Here is a 20,426-nt window from a genome sequence, read left to right as displayed (position 1 = left end):
TTTCTAGTTTCCTCAGCTGTAAATTAGGATCAAGAGTCCTCCTTTTCCAAGGGGAGCTATGAGTACCTCACAGTGCATGCTGCATTATACTCAGTACTAGAAGCCATCTAAGTACCTCTGACAGATATTTTGTTGCATCTCTGTAGGGAATCTTGGAGTGATGCAATACATGTGCTTCAATTCACCATTCATGTGGAGCTAGCAGCTTTTAAAATGTTGATAATGGTTTCTGTTTCCACTGCGGTAGATGTTAATAGACAAAATATTTGAATGCAAGCATCACTGTTGTATCTCCTAAGCCTTCTTATAAGTCCTGTGTTTTCTATCACTTCAAATATTCTGAGATGGAGATTAAATGTTGTATGGCATAATGAAATGTTTCATGTGGAGGGGCTTTTATGCAGCCAAAAATATCTGAACAATCATGCACTACTGGAAGACATACAAAAATATTTCCTGCAATTGCATATGGATTCTCCTACATAATGTTTTAATTCTACATAATTCTGTGACTAGTTCTTTGAGGAGGCCTTTCTTATTGAAGAAAATAGTAGATTTGAAGAAAATAGTAGATTTGAAGTATTTCCAATTATGGCTGATTTCCAGTAAAAATTAACCTATATAATTACAAGATCAAGAAGCAAATGTTTCTGGCGTGATATTTCTGCTTTAATTTCTGCAAGTGTTTCTGCATTTAAGCTCAAAGTTTTGCTGTCTTGAAGAGCATCATGTGTAATAAAGATATTTTTCCAAGCAACACGTTGTGTATATATACACATCTCCTGCAAGAACACAGGAACATCATCTATTTAGGGTCTGTAAAAATGTCCAGATAGATCTTATTTGTGGTCAAGATCTGCTGTTAGATCAGCTCCCATCTTATGTCTATGACTTACTAAGTCATCAGCCTCTGAAAACTTTATATAGATCCTTACTATCCTATTACCATGAGAGTATAATTATTGTTACAGCCTAGCTTGGCACTTTATTCCCAAACAAAAGCAATTTCTGAAAATTAATTCAAAGTCTGATGTCTTTTTTTTCTTTATGACCAATGAATAAGGTCAAAAGAAATAGCTGTAGTTTTTTTAAGGAAGTGGCATCCTCTGCCTCTTATCAAGTAAAGGTGTAAATTCATCTGGCAGTCATCAGGGGGCTAAGGGCAGAACAAATCGCTGTTTAAATTCCTGAGGCAGCGCTAGTCTTGACTGCAGCCTCCAGAAACCAAAATCTATCACAGCTGTAGGCCTACTGCAAGTCCGGTCCCCTTGTTTTCTCCAACAGTAATGAATATTTTGGGTGGTGCATGCTGGACTGAGATCCTGGGAGATCCTTGGCTGCTGGGCCATTAGCAGGCAGCTGCCAGAAAGGTCTTTGGAGAGCTGACTGCCTTGAAGAAGTGCTGCTTCCTTCCATTGCCTGTGGCTGCCTGCATGAGCTGGTCTGCTCTCCAGCTGTGCCTCTTTGTGACCACAAGAAATGGGGCAAGGCTGGTAGCAATGGAGAGCACCTCACCGCAGAAGGGCTTTGCTGTGATGTTTCTGGAACCTGTGTTAATGTTCTTTAGTCCTGGGATGTGCACGATTAAGGCTGGCTCTGGACCACGGCCAAGGCAAAGGACAGTGCCTCTCAACGGCTGCTTTCAGGACAGCCTCACCTGAATCAATAGACCTTTGGTACCTTTATTGCAACATTCAGAAGCTTAGAAGACTGAAGTAAACAAAGCTGAGACTTTCGTTATTCTTAAGGTTGATCTGCGTAAGTACAATATGACGAAGAAGCTGTTAATGGGCAAACAAAGCTACTATTGTGTCCCTCCTGCTTTTGGAGTCTGTTCAAAGCTTCCGAAAGAAAGAAGCACGGGTCAGACTTCACTGCCTTTTCACTTATTACTTTGATAAGGGAATTGCATAGAGGTGTGGAAATTGTTCTGTGGCATGTTTCTGACAGGGAAGAGGACTACAAGGGTGAAATCTAGATGGTGAACTGAACTGGGTGAAAGTTTGATGATTCACAAGTTTACTTAATGTTTAAGGCCAAGGCATGTAGGATAGCTAAAGGCTTGTAACAAATTTGCTATGAAATCACAGCTACATATTTACAGTAAAACCCTAAAGAAGACCTTACCTTTGCAATTCCAACAAAACTATTACATAGCAGGACTCAATATGCCCATGATTTGTGCCTCTCTCAAATTCTGGTGAATGAATAGAAAAGATATGAGCATCACTACAGCCATGCTGTCACATTAAGATCTCTCTCTATCTGTGTGAGCTGAGTCTCCATCACCTGTATCTAATCTTGAATTTTAGGTCAAATGGTATAGTCATTAAGTGCACTTAGTAAATACAAATTATGGCAGTTAACAACCAACTCTTACATGTCATTGCCTCGTTTTTTTTTAAATTATTCTTTCCTTATGAATTTTGATAATTCTCCTTTGAAAAGGCTTGTGTTAGTATTTATGCTCTTTCAAGACTTTTTTGTCAGTTCAGTATAAACCTCTGTCATAATTATTCTTAGCTCAGGTTCTTGGTTCAATACTACACCAGTTCCTACACAGTGGGGTGACAGCTACAAAGTGCGCACTGGAACAAGTCAATGGCTATTGTCCTTTTTTAGGGATGACTCACATATCCTTATGACAAGACGGAGTAGATTCATTGTACTCATATGAACCAGGGAGTCCTTTCTCTCAGACGTCCTAAAGAAGGACAAAGCAAAAGGCAGCTGCAGCACAGTGAAATCCTCAGGATAAAAGCACAGATCTTAAAGAGGATGTATGAGACTCTTGTAAGAGATAACTTGCAAAAACAAACTAGAATATTTTTAGAATACCTTAAATATTTCTGTAGACTTGCACTGTTCTTGGATCATATTTGTTGAGTTTAAAATCAAAGTAACAGAACAATATCAGTGAAAAACGTAAGATATTTCATGTCACTTCACTTTGTTAGACCCTTATGTTGTCTCAATTACTTCTTTTTGTTTGTTTTGAGAGAGAAATAGAACAATACAAAATACTTATGTAACAAGGATAATGTTCACAAAGTCCAAGGGACTGCTTGAGGCAGCTAAGCCTTACCTAGCCTTTTCAGCAGGCTGCAAGCACATGGGCAGCCAGTTCATGTAATTCAGCTGATAAGCTATTCCTGGCCAATGCTTGGCCATATATTATGCCAGCTGCTAGACTCTGTTCTTTATACTAACGCTTGACTGTTATTTATGTTATGGTAGGACATGGTCTGGACCCAGCTGAGCAGACCTTATTGCTTGCTAAGATTGTCCAAGAATATTTCTGTGTTATCTCTTTGTATCAATGCATAAGAACAAAACCTTCTACTGCCTGGCACTGAGATGGCTGTGCCCTAGTTGTGCTGAGCTCTGCAGAAAGGCATAGTGTAACCTGGTTTGGCCTTTGGAAATTTCTTCTCTCATCTTGAGGTGTGTTACCCTCAGCATGCACCTTCGTTATGAAATGTATGAATTGAGAGCATCAACTGAGCAGTAAGCACATTTTTTTTTTTAAACATTTGCAAAATTTTGTTGCTTACTATAACGACCCAACTAGGCTCTCAGTTAAGCATATAAAGTAGTGCAAAATGTAGTACAACAATATATGTGTAAAGTTGACTCTGTTAATGATATGCTAAAAGCACTAACTTCTTTTCCCTTTCTACAAATTGCTAGACAGTGCCTAGTAATTATGCAGGAGTGGCTGGATGGGAAGCTTGGTAGCTGCATTTATCATTGCTTGTCCATTTGGCAACGACAATGCTTCTGTTGTCTTACAGAGTATCATATATAAGAAAACCCTCAAATTTTTAATAAGCAATTTTAATAAGAAATGATGTGCCCAGTTGGATGGTGGGGAGGGGGGGGTGCAGAGAGAGAGATGGAGCAGTCTGCACTCTGTCTTGCTCATTGATGTTTCAGGGACAATAAAAAGAACAGCTCATATAACTAAGCCATATTGGGCTGGATATAGGGACAAAGATAGGAAGAAAAATTTAGGGGTGGTTGAAAAATTTTGCTGCAGACTTGGCTACTAAAAATACACATTCCTAAGTCAACTGACACAGGAAAGAAAATTGGAAATGCGCTCTAGGTGACCCTGCTTGAGCAAGGAGGCTAGACTAGATGATCTCCAGAGGGCCCTTCCAACCTCAACCCTTCTGTGATTTTTTTGGATGATGAAAACTTTCACCAGGTATTTAGGGTGAAGAAGAAGTCCTTGACAAATATTTCATAGTTGTGGTGAAGGAATTGATTTTAAATACTTTCCTGAAGTCCACAAGGTCATAAAAAGGAGGAAAGCTTCAGAAATATGTGATTGTTGTCATGTTGTGAGAATAAAGAGAAAAGTACTGAGGTAACCAGACCTAGAAAATCCGTCTTGAAAGGAGACGGAATGGTTAAAAGCATTTAGGCAGGATAATTGTAACTTTCTGTAGGAGAACTTGTCATGTGTAAGTTTGTATCAGCTGTAAAGGAGCATAAAAGTTAAGCAATGCATTATAAGCAGATTGATGCTGGACAGTAATCACTAAAACTGCTAAATGACTGAATTCTTCTCTGTACATTGTATTGAAATATTCTTTCACACAGGAAGAAATGTATATGACTTCTGTGTACCTTCCTCATGCTTATAGTTAAATCACATAGCACGCAGCTATGGTGCAACACCTTGATGAACTTTGAATTTTCTCCATTTTAAGAGCAGGTGGCTTTTCATACCTCTAAGTGTTCTGCACATGAAACAATTATTTTCCTTCAGCAATTCTTCTTGGTAGCTTGCAGTATCATTTTTTTTCCTGTTATTCCTTCTGCTTTGAAGGCAAAATGAAGGTCAGAAAATGAAGTCTCCTTCACACAGAAGAGTTGTGAGTTTTGGAGTCAAGTTGCCTTCTCTGCTCACACCACTTCTTCCTATAACCAGTTGACTCATCTGCCACACATCTGATCAGTTGGTCTTGGCTACGCTAACATAGGAAAGTACTGGAGTTACCTGAAGACTGTCATGCTTCCTTCTAAGAACTAAGGGTGATTTGAATAAGGGAGTAGAATAAGAGTTTGAAGAGCAATAGCCAGGATCAGATATAAAGTGATGGGGAAGGATACAGTTGAAGTGTCATGTAAGACAGGAGCTAATATGGCCCATAGGAAACAATCATCTGGGTTGTACTCCCACTTTTTTTCCAAAGAAAGACCCTTCAAATATAGGCTCTTTGACCCTTCAGGACCTTCATTATGTGGCTAAAATGCACACGTATCATGTTAAGAGAGGAGTGCAGGTCTGGCCGTATGATGAGAGTGTGCAAGGGCTGGCTTGGATCCCTAAAGACTGCTTTTATATCCTACATCCCAGGCATATCACTGAAATGGAGCTATGCTACACGTTCCCAGAATGTCTCTGTCAGAGATGGTTACCATTCCTGGCAAAAAAAGCCCTGGGAACTACAAATGTAAGAAGTTCCTTAAAGTTGTCATGAATTTAATTTGGTTTTTGGTTTGATTCATGCGTTGCCCTCAGATACACTCACTCTTTAAAAATGACATTTCTAATTGCCATAGCACAGAGACTGCTTTTCTTGAGCTTTGATCATCCCCTTGATGTGAGTCTGGGTATTGCTAAAGATTTGTTCAGTGTGACTAGTGGCTACTTCTGTGTTTCATTGAGGTACGTTATCAAAGTGGGATATTTCACTGGGAAATTGGGAGAGATGAAGTAAAAGGACCCAAGATTTCTGACAACCAAGTTTGTACTGAAGAACTATGCTAGCAAATTTCATTACTGTGAATAAAATTACTACACAGTATTTAGTCCTGTTCTATTTTGAGTTGTCATCCTTCAATTTTCTATTCATCGAACCAAAGAACAGCTGAGGTTGGAAGCGACACCTAGAGATAATCTAGTCCAACCTCCTCTGCCAGCTGGATATTACTGAGAAAGGTGGCTCCATCTTCTTTACACCATCCTGCCAGGTATTTATACACATTGATAAGACACTGCCCAGACCCTTCTCTTCTTGATGCTAAGCAATCCCTGCTCTCTCAGCCTCTGCTTGTATGCCACACGCTCCAGTCCTTTAATCGTCTTTCTGACCCTTCACTGGATTTGCTCCAGTGTGTCCATGTCTCTTGTACTGGGGAGCCCGGCACTGGACCCAGCCCTCCAGATGTGGCCTCACCAGTGCTGAGTGGAGGGGAAGGATCACTTCCCTCGACCTGCTGGCAGTGCTCCACTGAATGGAGCCTGGGTTGCTGCTGACCTTCTTTGCTGCCAAGGTACGTTGCTGGCTCACATTCAGGTTGTTGTCCACCAGGACCCCCAGGTCCTTTTCTGCCAACTTGCTTTCCAACTTATTGGCCACCTTGGCCAGTATAAAATTTTTATTTTTCAAGAATTTAAAGGAAGGAATATGATCTCATAGCCCCTTCTCAGTTAGTTAAAATGTGTGATCGTTCTACTGAGCACATGGTATTGGTTTTGCTCTTGCCAGAAAGTTAGAAATAGTAGAATTGTGAATGGTGACGTTTATGTTTACATTTCTTTATTAACATATGAATACAATCAGTTGTATTTACCATTGTCCTCCTGTTTTTCCTCTTCTCAGTGACTGCTTTCATAGCTTCTGTTTCTGTCTTTGGACTCTTGTCTTTTGCCTCTCCTTCCTCTACTTTAATTCTGTGAGCCTTTGCAGAAAAAGGACTGCCTATTCCCTTGGTCTCTAGACAGAAACCGTACTTTGCTGCAGCAGGAATGGGAATATGCCAAGGAAGATAGTGCCAAAGTGAAGTGAGCTCATCAGAGGGTAGTTATGAGGGTAGTTAAGTATGGGAACAGGTTGCCCAGAGAGAGTGTGAAATCTCTGTTCTTGGATTGAACTGGACAAAGCTATGTGCAACCTGTGTTGAATCCAGTGTTGTCCCAGTTTTGAATGGAAATTTGGATTAGAGGTGTCCAAAGGTCTCTTCCAATCAACGATTAAAAGAAACCACTGATTACTCTGATGTGCTATTAACAAGCAATAGGGAAACATGCTTGTAATTGCAAGAGGATGCTATCAGAAATTTAAACATTTATGAGACAAAGGTTGTCTGCTGAAGGGAAAACTTGCTGTGAATTTAGTGCCTCACCTTGCAACACTTTTCAGAGTCTCTATCTAGTAATTCACTAGCTACAAGCAGTGTTGGGGCACAGAAATGTTCTGTTGTACAGAAATATTGTCAAGCTCTTGATGTGGCTATTCCTCTTAGGTTCAGTACTTGTGGATGCCAGCTCAGGTAAACCACTTAAAATTAAAAATATATATATATTAAAAAAGAAGCAGGAAAAAGAGAAACCCATTTTATTCCCCTTCACTAGTTCCGTACCTGTCACTCATTTGCTAGTATAGTCAACATTGTACAATGCAGACTGTGGGAAATACAAGTGGTGAGCAATTTTCTTGCTGTGCTCACATTTGGAAGTATTCAGTGAGCAAAGTTCTTGCTGCTTGGGCAATAAATGAGATCAAAATCTCAATTGCAAGCACATTTCCCAAGCACATTTCTAATACCTCCAAGTGAATTAGAAATATTACCTGAGAATTGTGTGAGTGCAGTATCTTAGTTTATTGCTTGTTAAGCACTTAAATGCTGGAGTTTACAAAACATCTTTTATTGTATATTCATGTCAGTCTCTCAAGTTGCAAGCTGAATGCCAGAATGACTATATTGAAATTTATGATGGGCCACCCAATACTTCTCCCCTGCTTGGGAGAATTTGTTCTGGCTCTGATCTTACATATACATCATCCTCAAACCTCAAGACCATTAGATTTTGTAGTGACTCCAGATATTCAAATAAAGGGTTTAATGTTGACTATCACTCCATCCGAAAAGATGAGAATACCAGTAAGTTTCAATTCAGTTTGTAATGTTTTCTGTGTTAAGTATTTGTTAATGTTGGTGAGCCACTTCACACAGATGACATTCCTACTCAGATTTCACAACTGATTATTGACCAGTAACTTTCAGACAATAATTTTTTTTTGCACTTTAAGAAGACTTTCAGGTACCAAACTATTGTCTTTAGACATTTTCCATGCTGGCCAGTCTAAGTTCACCTTTCTTCTTATTGCTTCATTTTTCTTATTTCATTCTACAATTCTTCATCTTTCCTGTGGCCTATATGATTCTCTGTACTATGTTGATCTGAATCAAAATTTGTTCCTTCAAGCTTCCCTTCAAAGCTCTGACTCAAATCTGATGTTGTTTCGGGACACGTATGTGCAAATTCTTTCATGCAGCACTGTAACTAGAGTATGAAATATTTGATTCAAAAATAAGATAAATTCCTTAGCCTCTTCTTGCTTTTCTGAAAGCCTAAAATGTTTTGAAACAATGGTACCTGAGCAGATGACAAAGCTTACAAGTAAATAGGCTGAAATTAAATGGCATGATACGTTAGAAGTGTAGGTGCCCCACTGCTAGGCTGGAAGGTTATTGCTTGTGTTAGACTAAAAAATTGAACCAATGTCTTGTGCTTACCAGGTGAATGTCCTCCCAGAACTACTAGATACCTACATTTAATCCTGTTCGCAAGAACTTTGCTCAGTTATGGAATTTCAGTGGTGTACGCTTTGCTTTGGTACAAATTGCTACCACTATTTCTTATTTTTGTCTCCTATTTTCTCTTCTTACTAAAAACACACATTTTTATATCCTTTAGAGTTCTTGTAGATTCTTACCTTCTTGTTTTAAGTTTGAACCTAACACATACTGCACATAGTGTAATAATTTTTCTATTCACAAGAGCTAATTTATAAATTTTATACCTTTCCAGATGTGTTAAAGATCCCACCTACTACTCTTATCATTTGCCATACAGGTATGTCACTCAGTTTGCATTTAATGCCTTTAAGTTTGTAAGTCAACATCCATCAGTTTACCCGCAGTGTGAACCAGCGTGGTGCAGGTACAATGACTATTCTTAATGCTATCAAGGCTGTGTTAGTAGGTTCACGAGGAATGCAAAAACTTCTGAGGAAAAAGTGAATGTTGTTATTGGATCTATTCAGCTTCAGGAAGCTCACACTGAGAACAGGAATGCTAGCAAGTTTAAATAACTTCCTCTTGGGTTTAATGTTAATATTACTGTAATGCCTGCATGACAGTTTAGATGTGAAATCTAGCTCTGATACATACCTTTGCTGGTTTCTTCACATCTCCACCATAACCCTTATAGGGAATTGGTTTTTAAGTAATGATATTTACAAGCTATTTCTTTTCTGTCATATTTTAGAGCCATTATTTTCATCTGCGCATGTCACATGGCAATTGATTCTGTTCTGCAGGAGAAGAGATGAGATGTATCTGATCTCCCTGCAGGAACTATAATAATTTTTCAAAGCTATGCATGATTTGTATGTCTCCTATCTATAAACAACCAATCTGTAATTCCCCTTGAGAACATTTCCCAGTGTTCTATAGCCGCTGTTACTGTCAGGAAACAGCATCAAATGGTCTTAGTGTGTAATCATTACAAATTATTAGTTGCTGTTTGTTTGCTTGCTTGCTTGGCTATTTTCTTTATTTCATTCGCCTACAGAATTGGTTGTAAAACAGTGCAGTTTATTCTGTAGAGCAGAATAAACTGTAGAGCAGTTTATTCTCTGATCATATCTACATTGTAACATTTTAATTCAAGTTCTCTCTGCCTAATTATTTTTGAGAATAGCTAGATGGAGAAACAGATGTAAACAACTCTCTCTCTCTGTGCTCAGAGCTGGCCTCTGACATCCAGAACAGAGAGTCTCTGAGCTCAGCTCCTGCGACTGCTGCTGGGTCTCACACTCCACTTGCTGTGGCCGCCATGGCACTGGTGGTAGCTGCTGTCCTCGCCATGGGTAGGTTTCGGCCGAAGCATAAGCTGCAGGAACCCATTCCCTACCAAATCATGTGAGAGGTGGTAAAACCCCTGCAGCTGGCTGGGGCTGATGTTTTCACTAGCCATCTATACCCATACGACTTCAGGATTTGGTTTTGTAATCTGTGCAGAGGGTAGCTCTTACGTGACGACTGCAGCACTTAATTGCTGCTTGAAGAACGCACTGCAGTGAAACAACACACTCTGCTAGAATGAACTGAACTTATGAGGAGTCTGGCTTTAAAAATCTTCCAGTTCAAATACACATAAAGGCTAAGGAAAGTTTGATTCTCCTATCCCAGCACCCAAATAAGCTGCCATCTTCAGTGCTGGTCATTTCACAGCATCTCAGTTAAGTTCCTACTTTGAGTGTCCATCTGAGAAGATTGACTGACTTCACTGACTTAAGAACTGATTTCTTTGGCCATTGTTGATATGCAGGTAAAACACCTGTGTGGCACCACGAACTGGTGGTGAGGTTCAATAATCTCAATAATCAATTGCGAGCAAAAATACACACGGATTGCACATAAGGAATCACTCCTGTACAGAATTTCTTTCTTTCTTTGGTGGTCATGGTGGTTCTTATTTTGTGTTTTTATGAGAAAATGAGGGCCATTTATGAGCTTTTATATAAAGGATGATATTTTGAATATAATCAGATCTGTTACATAAATATTTAATTAAAAAGCAGGTGAGGATATACCTATAGAGTGGCAGTTCTTTCTGTGTACTTGCAAATGTATTGCCTATACATCTGAACTCCGAGCTAGTGCTTTATCATGTTGGAGAATATGATCTGTGACAAAGAGTCTTTGCCAAGCAATGATTTGTGCTCTCACTTTTACGCATTTATAAACCTGTAATGAGGGAAAAAATAGGGAATATACAGAGATTGCCATAAGGGAGTGTGACCTCTCTCTTAGCCCCCATGTGAAAAAAACAAACAAACAAACAAGCTGTTTGGAAGAACCCATCTACTACAGGAGGAAAGGTCTCTGGTGTTTGATTGAGAAATTATCCTCTTCAGACTTTCCTGTTTTCTAGCCAGCTGTGAAAGAGGAAAGCTCGGGGGGAACAGCAGAAGGCAGTGTGTATGAAGTGAGCTGGAGATAAAGCAGTGCCCTCTTGGGAGTGACAGCCGTACTTTAGGGCTTCGTCCTGACCTGACAAGGAGGATGCAGGCAGCTCTGATGGGAATAGCATGACCAGCCTGCCTCTGTCTTCCTGCAAGCTGCCATTTCCAGGGGACCCCAGGCAGGCCTCTTCTCACCTCTGTAGGCTGTGGAGAAGGGGCCATAGGAGGACTTACTGATATCGCTCTCAGGGGATGGTAATGAACTTTACTGCCCACAGCTGGAGGAGCAAAGATTGAAGAGGTTCCTCAGCTCTCCTCTGCCTAGTGACACTGTTGAAGGGCATACTTGTACAAGAACTCATCTACCTTTCATCTAGTCCCCTTGTGTGGGCCTGAGATTGTCCAGGCTTGGAGAAGTCCAGCTGCTTGCTCAGCACAGTGGCGACTTCCCGAGACCCGCTCTCTAGACCAGGTTCTTCGCCTTCGGTCTTTCAGGAGCAAAAGCCTTCTGTTTTCACTCCTGCCCCCACTACTGCAGTGGCCTTGCCCCTGTGGATGTGCTACCCCATCATTTTTCAGACAACAGTGTGATGGCACTCTTTCTACTTCACCTGATCCTACAGTATCTTTATGATCATACTAGCAGGAAGATCCCAGGCCTAGGACATTGGTGCCTCCAATTTGCAAACAGCTTGGACTGCTCAGAGCTGAGCCTTCCAGTGCTGCTTCTATGCTGGGTCTCAGATGGGGAAATACCAAGGTTATATCAGAACATGAGGTAGAAATACCAAGTTCAGTGGTTTCCATATTAAATATTGCTATAGAGAACACTGCTAAACTGCCCAAGTATTTGGCACCTCAGAATCATCCTCCTTATTCCCCACCCTCTGCCTTCCTTGCACCACAAGTATTCCACAAGTGCAGTGTTCAAGAAAACTCAATCTGATGATGAAGAAAGGGTCACACACTAAAGCAAGTGCTCTGGGTGAATGGCTCGTCAGCCAAAAATCATCCTTCCCTCTTCCTGGTCTGCCACATTCAGGAAAGCTGCTAGTGGTAAATCCAATGAATTTGACTCTTGGCTGTAGATAGTTCTGATTCACTTGCTTTCTCACCATTAAACAAATGCAAATTGATTTGAAATGATATGTTTCACATGGTATAGGCAACAGAGCCTGTAAGGCTGTCAAGGAACTCAATAAATTAGCCTAAGCTGCCTCACATGACTTTAACACAGGCATTCAAACTAACATTCCTCAATGCAAAAATTTGTGGACAACCACACTCCAGTGTAGATATTTTCTTATAGTCAAGGATAAAAGTTGATTAATTTTCTGTGTTCTTTTAACCTCACAAAAGCCAGTACGTCTGCAGAAGTCTCCTAACAATAATCAGCAGAACAGAAATTGTTTTCAAAGCTCTGTGAAGCTTCTTTCACAGAATAATGTGTTGAGAAACACTTCAAGCTTCCAGAAAAAGTCCTAGAGAGCAGAAATGCATGATCACAAGAGATCTAGCCACTGGGAAGGATGAAAACATGCCCTGTATAGTAATTGTATTAATTAATTAATATAAAATTGTTTGAACATAACATTAATATCTGGTCTCACTGTGCAGGGATTGTCTGATAATCACGATCTCTGAAAATGTGGATCTCTGAAGTGTGCAGTGAAGAACAGAATTAATCAATGTTATTAATTCACCTAGACAGCTTAGTGACTTTTTTCCACTTGAATGGTTTGTGAGTCTCTTTTGTGTCCCCTCCCTCACCTCCTTTTTTCAGTTATTACAAGAGTTTGGAAAAGAATTTCTGTTTGTCACTTATTCTTGCTTCACTGATTACAGTGTGTGAATGATCATTCAAATATACTGGATTTTTGCTGCTTCTTGCCAAGATGTCAAAACCAGCAGAATATGAATAGTGAATACCAGGTATTTTTGTTCATGCATAAATTTCCTCGTTCATGTGCGAATGTGGTTGTTTGTATAAAGAAGAAACATATTTACCCTTCTCAGTCCTCAGTTTCAAGGCTTCCAACTCTGTCTTTGGCCTCTTGTGTTTTGCACTTCCTTCTTCCACTCCGATAATGCTGGCCTTTGTAGAAAGAAGTTCTAAGTCATTCTCTTTCTCCCTTGGGCTCACGGACTTTAATCTTCATCCTTGAGGATTGTCCCTGCATGCAATAAATTTGTATATGGAAAGAATTGTGCAACAAATTTTAACTCCTGATAAGGCCATCAAACCCACAATGGCTGGAGGGGTAGGAATCAGATGGATAACAATACTCTGGCTCTTCAGTTTTAGGGTGAAGTGATGGTCATCAGCCATATCTCATAAAATGGTTACACCACAGAAACACAAGAAAGTAGACACTCTGACAAGAGTGTGATGAATGAGAATTAAGGATTATTTCATGCTGTGGAAAAGCTTCGGATTCAGTTTTCAAGCTTTATAGCTAAAACCGTAGAAAATTAACGAAGGACTGTATTAGGAGAGATTCTAAATAGATTTTTTTTTTCATTCGATGGTTCAAAGGATAAAAGAAAATTTTAGAACAACATTAAGCTGTAACCCATGTGATTTACTTAACTATGCATAAAATCCACAGATTTCTCTGCATTGTTTTCACAAAAAGTTATTGGTCTTGATTCTCTTGAAATTGTCTTGCAATTTAACAATTTCTCAGTAAAAATGATATGACATTTGACTTGAACCTAAAAATATCAAAAAGGGATGAATTTGGCATGGGGGGAGGGATGGAAGATGTTCACACGAGCTGCAATATCTTTCAAATATCTCTTAGTGATTCGCCTGTAATACTTGATTCAGTCTCATACATTAATTCTGCCCAAATGCAAAGGCAAATTTATTTATAGACTGTTCCTCCCTGCTTATGACTGTGTCTCCCAAGCAAGAGAATTAGGAAGCAAAGTTTCATGCCTCTCTGGGGTCAGCTCCCCTTGATCCCCAACTCTCTTTCCTCACTCTGGAGGCTCAGCCCAGGACCATTGATGGCTCCTCTCCTTTCCTCACCTCTCTACCTTGTGCCTCTCCACTTGCTCCTATCGACACTAAGAGGCTGCAGCCACCTCCTACCTTAGCCTTGCTGTTGGTAGCTCTACTTCTGATGGTAGAAGCATTAATGTTGATGTGAAGGTAGCAATTTTGGCAAGACTCAGCTGTTGCCACTAAGTACCTACTGGTTATCTTTGTGATAACTTCAGCATAGACATACTTCTAGTGGCACAGGTACAGAGACTCCCAGACGTGCTTCAACAGGGGCACTAGGGCTTATTCTATTTTATTTAAAGTATGCCAAAGCTGTAGGACATTCATGGCTCCCTAGGGAAACTTGTCTCACTAGTTCGAAGCCTTTTAACGATGCTGTTGGAGGAAACCTCTTTAAATTTCAACATCCCACTACCTTCCCCAGACCTGCCAAAGATTGTCCCCATGCTATAGCTTTAAGCCATGACAGAAAATATTGAGATTCATCAGCCAGAACTGAAAGGTAACTTTCAAATTCTACATACAATGAGATGATTGTGACACCTGTGGTAGCATAAATATTTCCTTCCAGGCAGTGGAAAATGTTACTCTTGAGATACTATCTTTTTACAGAGATCAGGAAGTTACAAAATCTTGAATAACAAATCAAATATATTTTCATTTCAGACAATGGGATTGTGGTTATTTTACTGTTCACCTGCAGAGAGAGAGAGAGAGACAGAGAGACAGAGAGACACCTACACAGCCACTCCCCTTCAGAAATAGAGACTATAAATTCACATGGTCCTTTCTGGCAAGAGCTCTTGATGAGATGGGTACCAATATGGTTTTGATGTGGCTACTTTTGCTAGGTCCATCAATTCTGGAGGCAAGATCAGGTAAATCACTTCATTTGTTCCAGGGTATATAAGAATAAAAAGAGAGTTTGGGGTCTTCTCTGCTGATTCCACAAATAGAAATCACATTCCTGCTGGTATCATTTTGGGCAAATAATGGGAAATGGGATGAAATGTGATGCCACAGCTTTGTTCTACTAAAACTGTGAACTAATTGTCATAGTGAATGATAAGAATGATTTAAACTATTTAATGAAGTTCATTTTTTGATAGGGAGGTATTTTTTCTTACTGCCTTGTATCACTGCTAAAATTGTGTCTGTGAACATGTTACGAATGAATGACTCTTCTATTTCCAGAAATTTGAGAATTAAGAATTATTTAATAATTATGGGAGAATTTATATTTTTTACTAAAATATGTATTCTTTCCAGAGCATACATATACACATATATATACTGCATATATAATATTGCTTGTATTGTTTGAACCCCATTGTACACCAGATCTTACACAAACTTTAATGAAATGTAGTAAGTTAGTCTTTATAATCTATCAATGTGGGTAAAGGAGGGACATCTAAAAATAATTAAAGATGAGAAATTGTTAGTTCAACTTTCCTTTTGTCATTACCTTTTCTCTTACACGATTAGTTTCTCTCTCCTAAGTGACTTAAGTGACTTTGCACTAAACAGTTCCATGTATATCTTAGAATAATGGCAGATGATATTTTTAACTAGTTGTTCAAGTATCACTGTTGTAATCTATGTTACCATCATTCACCTCATCCAGTTTTATCTATCTATCCTCTTCTGCTTGCTGATAACACTCCTCCTCTTGTTGCTCCAGTTCTTCTCTTCACTCGCAGCTTCATTTCCCAGTCTCTGCCTGTGTTTCCTGGGTCAGAGTAAGCGCTGTATTTATACTATCGCTGACTGCTTTTGTCCTTTTAACGCCTTTAATGTGTGAGGCAGAATGCAACCTAGCCAATTACCTACCCCATTACATTCATGGTTTTGATCTTACAGTGATGACAGACCTTGAATGAGGGCAATAAAATTATTCTACGCCAGCTTTAATTTCCCAGTCTCATGTGGTAAAAAGTCAGGTTTGCTGTTTCGGTTCTTAATGTTCTACAAGTATGGTTTAAAAACATGCATCTTTGAACAGATATTTGAAGAAATAAATCAGATGCAAGTCAAGGGACAGATTTGTGCCTTCTCGCTTGAACTGGCAGTTAAGTACATTTAAATAGAACAAACTTAGGACTTTCACGATTCTTCTTGTGCAACTACCAGGAATTAGATGCAGTGAAGAGATTCTAGAGTTGGTAACTTTTCAGAAATTTTTTGCTTTAGTTGAATTATTCAACTGTTTAGTAACAGGCTAAATATATGGTTGGCAAACATACAGAGTTGGACAAACACAGCATGCCTTTCCCATGTGCAAATAGTGTAGATCCTAAAAATTATAACATTTATTTGGTCATTTGTTCTTTGTGGTAACATATTCCTCCACAAGAATGGATCTCTAAGATTGAGATTTTTCATACTACTCACTGAAGTATGTCTAACTTTTGAATAAGTTAAGTCAAACTGCAAAGTGGATGTTTTTCTTTTAACTGAATGAATGCACTTTGACAGCAGCTGTCAGGCATATGTATGATAGGTTATTAAGTATTTCTTTATTTCAAACTCTAATAATATTTTACAGGGGTATGGGAGATTAAAGGTCAGTGAATTCCCATGCAAATTACTGAAATCCCATTGAATGTATTGTCCACTTTGCTGAACACTTAGTGCAATTCTTCTGTTAAAATTACCCTTAAAAACTTGATTGCAATGTGTGGACTCTAGATCCTTAAAATTGTCTTCAAAATTTTACAGGAAGCAGAAAAAATCTAGTGAAACTGCATAAACCAGGGGAGAAAAAAGGGTATAATAGGTATTGCTATCTCTAAAATTTTGTAGTTTTTCCGAAGGATTAATTTGACCTAATTCTGCCCTTATTTTAAGCAAAGGTAGACCACTGGTTGGTGTCCTTACTGCTACACTTCAGTAGTGGTTTGCAATGTGTCTGCTTGGTAATTTTCAAATGGCAGAGCTGCAGCAGCCCCATGAGAACAGGTTTAGGGAAAAGTCACTGTCTTGGCCATCCAGGCTGCATCTTGCTGGGTCCACGAAGCCTCAGGGATCTGCTTGAGCCTTCATACCTCTTTCCTCCCCGCAGTACCTTTTGTAGGCAGCTGTTGCACCACAAGCCAGCAGAGGCTTTGAGCACCATGTAGAAGTGCTACACATACACATTGCTACTAAGACAAGGCTGGGGTGCAGAAAAGTTGTGTAGTACTTCTTAAATTCCAGCAGGATTCAGTGCAAATTGCTACATTTCTTTGTTCCTTAGCATCAAGAGTTTTGATAGCAATGAATAAAGAAACATATATATGTGAAGTATGTTACTAAAACATGCTATTTTCTTCCTGACAACAATGTGAACAATCTTTAGTTCTAGTCTTCTAAAAAATCCTACCTAGGTTTTATTCAGATATTGAAATTAATTTTCTCTCTTTTGCTTTCCAAAGGCTTTTCCTATTATCAAAGATTTTCATTTCTTCGTGAAACAGTCCGTGCTTAGCTTACTGCTTAAATTTTCCATAGCAATCTTTCATAAATTATATGCAGCTAATTTTGAGGTCTAGGAGAGCAGAAGAAAAATGTGTGGTCTGCCTCTCTACTATGTCTTTCTTACAGGCATTTAATCCTAGGCTAAACAAGCCCCTCCTGGGAAGATGATGGTATCTTGTGGCAGTAGGCTGAAATAGATGACTTCTCAGGATCATTTCCAGCTGATTTTTCTGACTCTGTGTTTGTGCTCAATTTCCTGTCTCCCAAAGGGACCAGTCTCAGACTAGTGAATGGAAGGCACAGCTGTGAAGGCCGAATTGAGATTTATTACAAGGGACACTGGGGGACAATTTGTGATGATTTCTGGGACCTTCCTGATGTCCAGGTTGTGTGCAGGCAGCTGGGATGTGGCCAGGCCATTTCAGCACTAGGAAGTGCTTACTTTGGCCAAGGCTCAGGAAAAATTCTCCTGGACGATGTGCAGTGCAGAGGATATGAATCCTCCTTGTGGCATTGTAATCACCGTGGATGGAAGAAACACAACTGTGGCCACCAGGAAGATGCTGGTGTTGTCTGTTCAGGTGTTGTCAGATTTTTCTCTTCTAAATACTTTTCCTATGAATTGCACCAAGTATACATGTATCAGGTTCTGGGTATACAGATATTGTACTCCTCGGATAACACTTCACTGATTCAAGATATATGGCATAAAGATGAACCTGATATATGCCTAATCCTTTTTTGTGCTAGTGCTTGCTGTTTCTATTTTACTTTATTATTATGTTACATACAAAGAATTTTCTGGCATATTCTCGCTAAACAGGCCTGTTCTCAGAAGGCAGATTTAGACCTTCTAACAGCGCTGTCTTTTCACTCCACTGACCCCTAGAGCTTGCATGGAATCACCTTTTTCTCGCTAGGGTAGCATACCAGCTGTGATTGCTCACACTGTGCAAAGCAATTAAAGAAATAAGAATAACACACGTGTCACAGTACACAGAACTTGTATTCTGTCTACTCACCACTCAGGGACAGAGAGATAAAGGAAACAACTTTAAATTACAGCAGCAAAGCTATGTCTGCTTGGCTGATGTTTGGCAGGGAGGGGTAGGGATAGGCGAAACTCATCTTCATATCGTAAGCCTGAACATATTCATTATGGACAACAATAATTTTGCAGTCACAATCCAAACTTCCATAGCTGACAATTCATTTTTGAATTATTTCTGTAGTTTAGTTGTTTTCCTTGAAGTTTAGCCCAATTCATTTTCTGTTCCTACACAAAATTCAATCTACTTTGGGTATGCTGTCACTATGTTGTTTTCTAATTTTACTTTACTTTCATTTTTTAAGCAAAGGTACTTTATTTGTATGTTCATTGTCTGTTCTCCTGTATTACAGATCTTTATGGAAGTGAGGCATGGTCACACACAACAGGCAATTCAGGTATTTTATATATCTATAGTAGATCAGATATTGCAGTATTCCACATTTTGTCAAAGATTAAGAGCGTAGAGAGCTGAACTCAAGCTGGAAAACAAGGTCAGCTGGGCCAATGCTTGGCATTAAAAAAAAATAGCAGGGCTTGCTGTTATATCTCTACTAGCTTATATACATATGTCTTCAGTGTCTCTTAAATTGACACTTATTTCTCACTTGTGTTCATAACTCCACTGACCACTACGGAACTGCAGATGAATTCAACAGGTAATTCATGCCCACCTGATTCACTCCTGGTGCTGCACCAAGCAGCACCCCAAAAGGACCACCTGGGATGCTCTGGGAAAGAACATCTAGGTTGGTGCTGGGTCTGTGCCCTGCTCCTGCCAGGGACCCCATGGCAGCCAGGACCAAGACAGGGGCTCATGGAGGAAAGGCTCTGGCATCCCCAGGAGCCACAGTGACCTGTTCTGGGAGCAGGAAGTACCTTGTAACCTAGTCCCTTTCCCTTACGACACCATTTATAAATACCATTCCGAAGACCAAGTTTCAACTGGTCTTTCCATCAGTTTCAACTGGTCTGGTCTTCCCACCTCCCTTCTCTCTGGTAACCTCTGCTTGGATGGTGTATGTAGACAGAGTTAATTCTCTGGATTTCGTCTGCCTCTTCAGGAACTAGGCTTGTAGCTGATGTTCAGGTGCACCCAATGCATGAGCACATTCCTCATCTAAGAGTTCTTTTATTCATATTTGCAATCTGAACTACAACAGAGATGACTGAACCAGAAACAGCTGTGTCAGAGATGACCACAGTGGAGACAACCATCATGGAGACAAGCACAGCACCAGCGCCCACAGCAGGTAGTTCTGCTCAGTGTCGCTCACAGCCCCCTTAGTGTAGCCTGCTCTCCTGCCTTCTCCTCCTGACAATTCATTTTTGAATTATTTCTGTAGTTTAGTTGTTTTCCTTGAAGTTTAGCCCAATTCATTTTCTGTTCCTACACAAAATTCAATCTACTTTGGGTATGCTGTCACTATGTTGTTTTCTAATTTTACTTTACTTTCATTTTTTAAGCAAAGGTACTTTATTTGTATGTTCATTGTCTGTTCTCCTGTATTACAGATCTTTATGGAAGTGAGGCATGGTCACACACAACAGGCAATTCAGGTATTTTATATATCTATAGTAGATCAGATATTGCAGTATTCCACATTTTGTCAAAGATTAAGAGCGTAGAGAGCTGAACTCAAGCTGGAAAACAAGGTCAGCTGGGCCAATGCTTGGCATTAAAAAAAAATAGCAGGGCTTGCTGTTATATCTCTACTAGCTTATATACATATGTCTTCAGTGTCTCTTAAATTGACACTTATTTCTCACTTGTGTTCATAACTCCACTGACCACTACGGAACTGCAGATGAATTCAACAGGTAATTCATGCCCACCTGATTCACTCCTGGTGCTGCACCAAGCAGCACCCCAAAAGGACCACCTGGGATGCTCTGGGAAAGAACATCTAGGTTGGTG

The 20,426-nt window shown here is 39.7% G+C and overlaps 1 protein-coding gene across 1 annotated transcript in view; it reads left to right on the top strand.

Moving 5' to 3' along the window:
• The first annotated feature begins 9,859 nt into the window (after positions 1-9,859).
• DMBT1 (deleted in malignant brain tumors 1) overlaps positions 9,860-20,426 on the top strand; it is a 111,823-nt gene continuing 101,256 nt past the window's right edge. The window contains 2 exon segments of the mRNA XM_062580378.1: positions 9,860-9,893; positions 17,730-18,041. Of these exon segments, the coding sequence (XP_062436362.1) occupies positions 9,860-9,893; positions 17,730-18,041 (346 nt within the window).

This window comes from Rhea pennata, chromosome 7 (assembly GCF_028389875.1).
Source record: "Rhea pennata isolate bPtePen1 chromosome 7, bPtePen1.pri, whole genome shotgun sequence".
Classification (NCBI taxonomy): Eukaryota; Metazoa; Chordata; class Aves; order Rheiformes; family Rheidae; genus Rhea; species Rhea pennata.
Note: the sequence above shows the minus strand (reverse complement) of the source record. Positions and strands in the feature narration are given on the sequence as shown.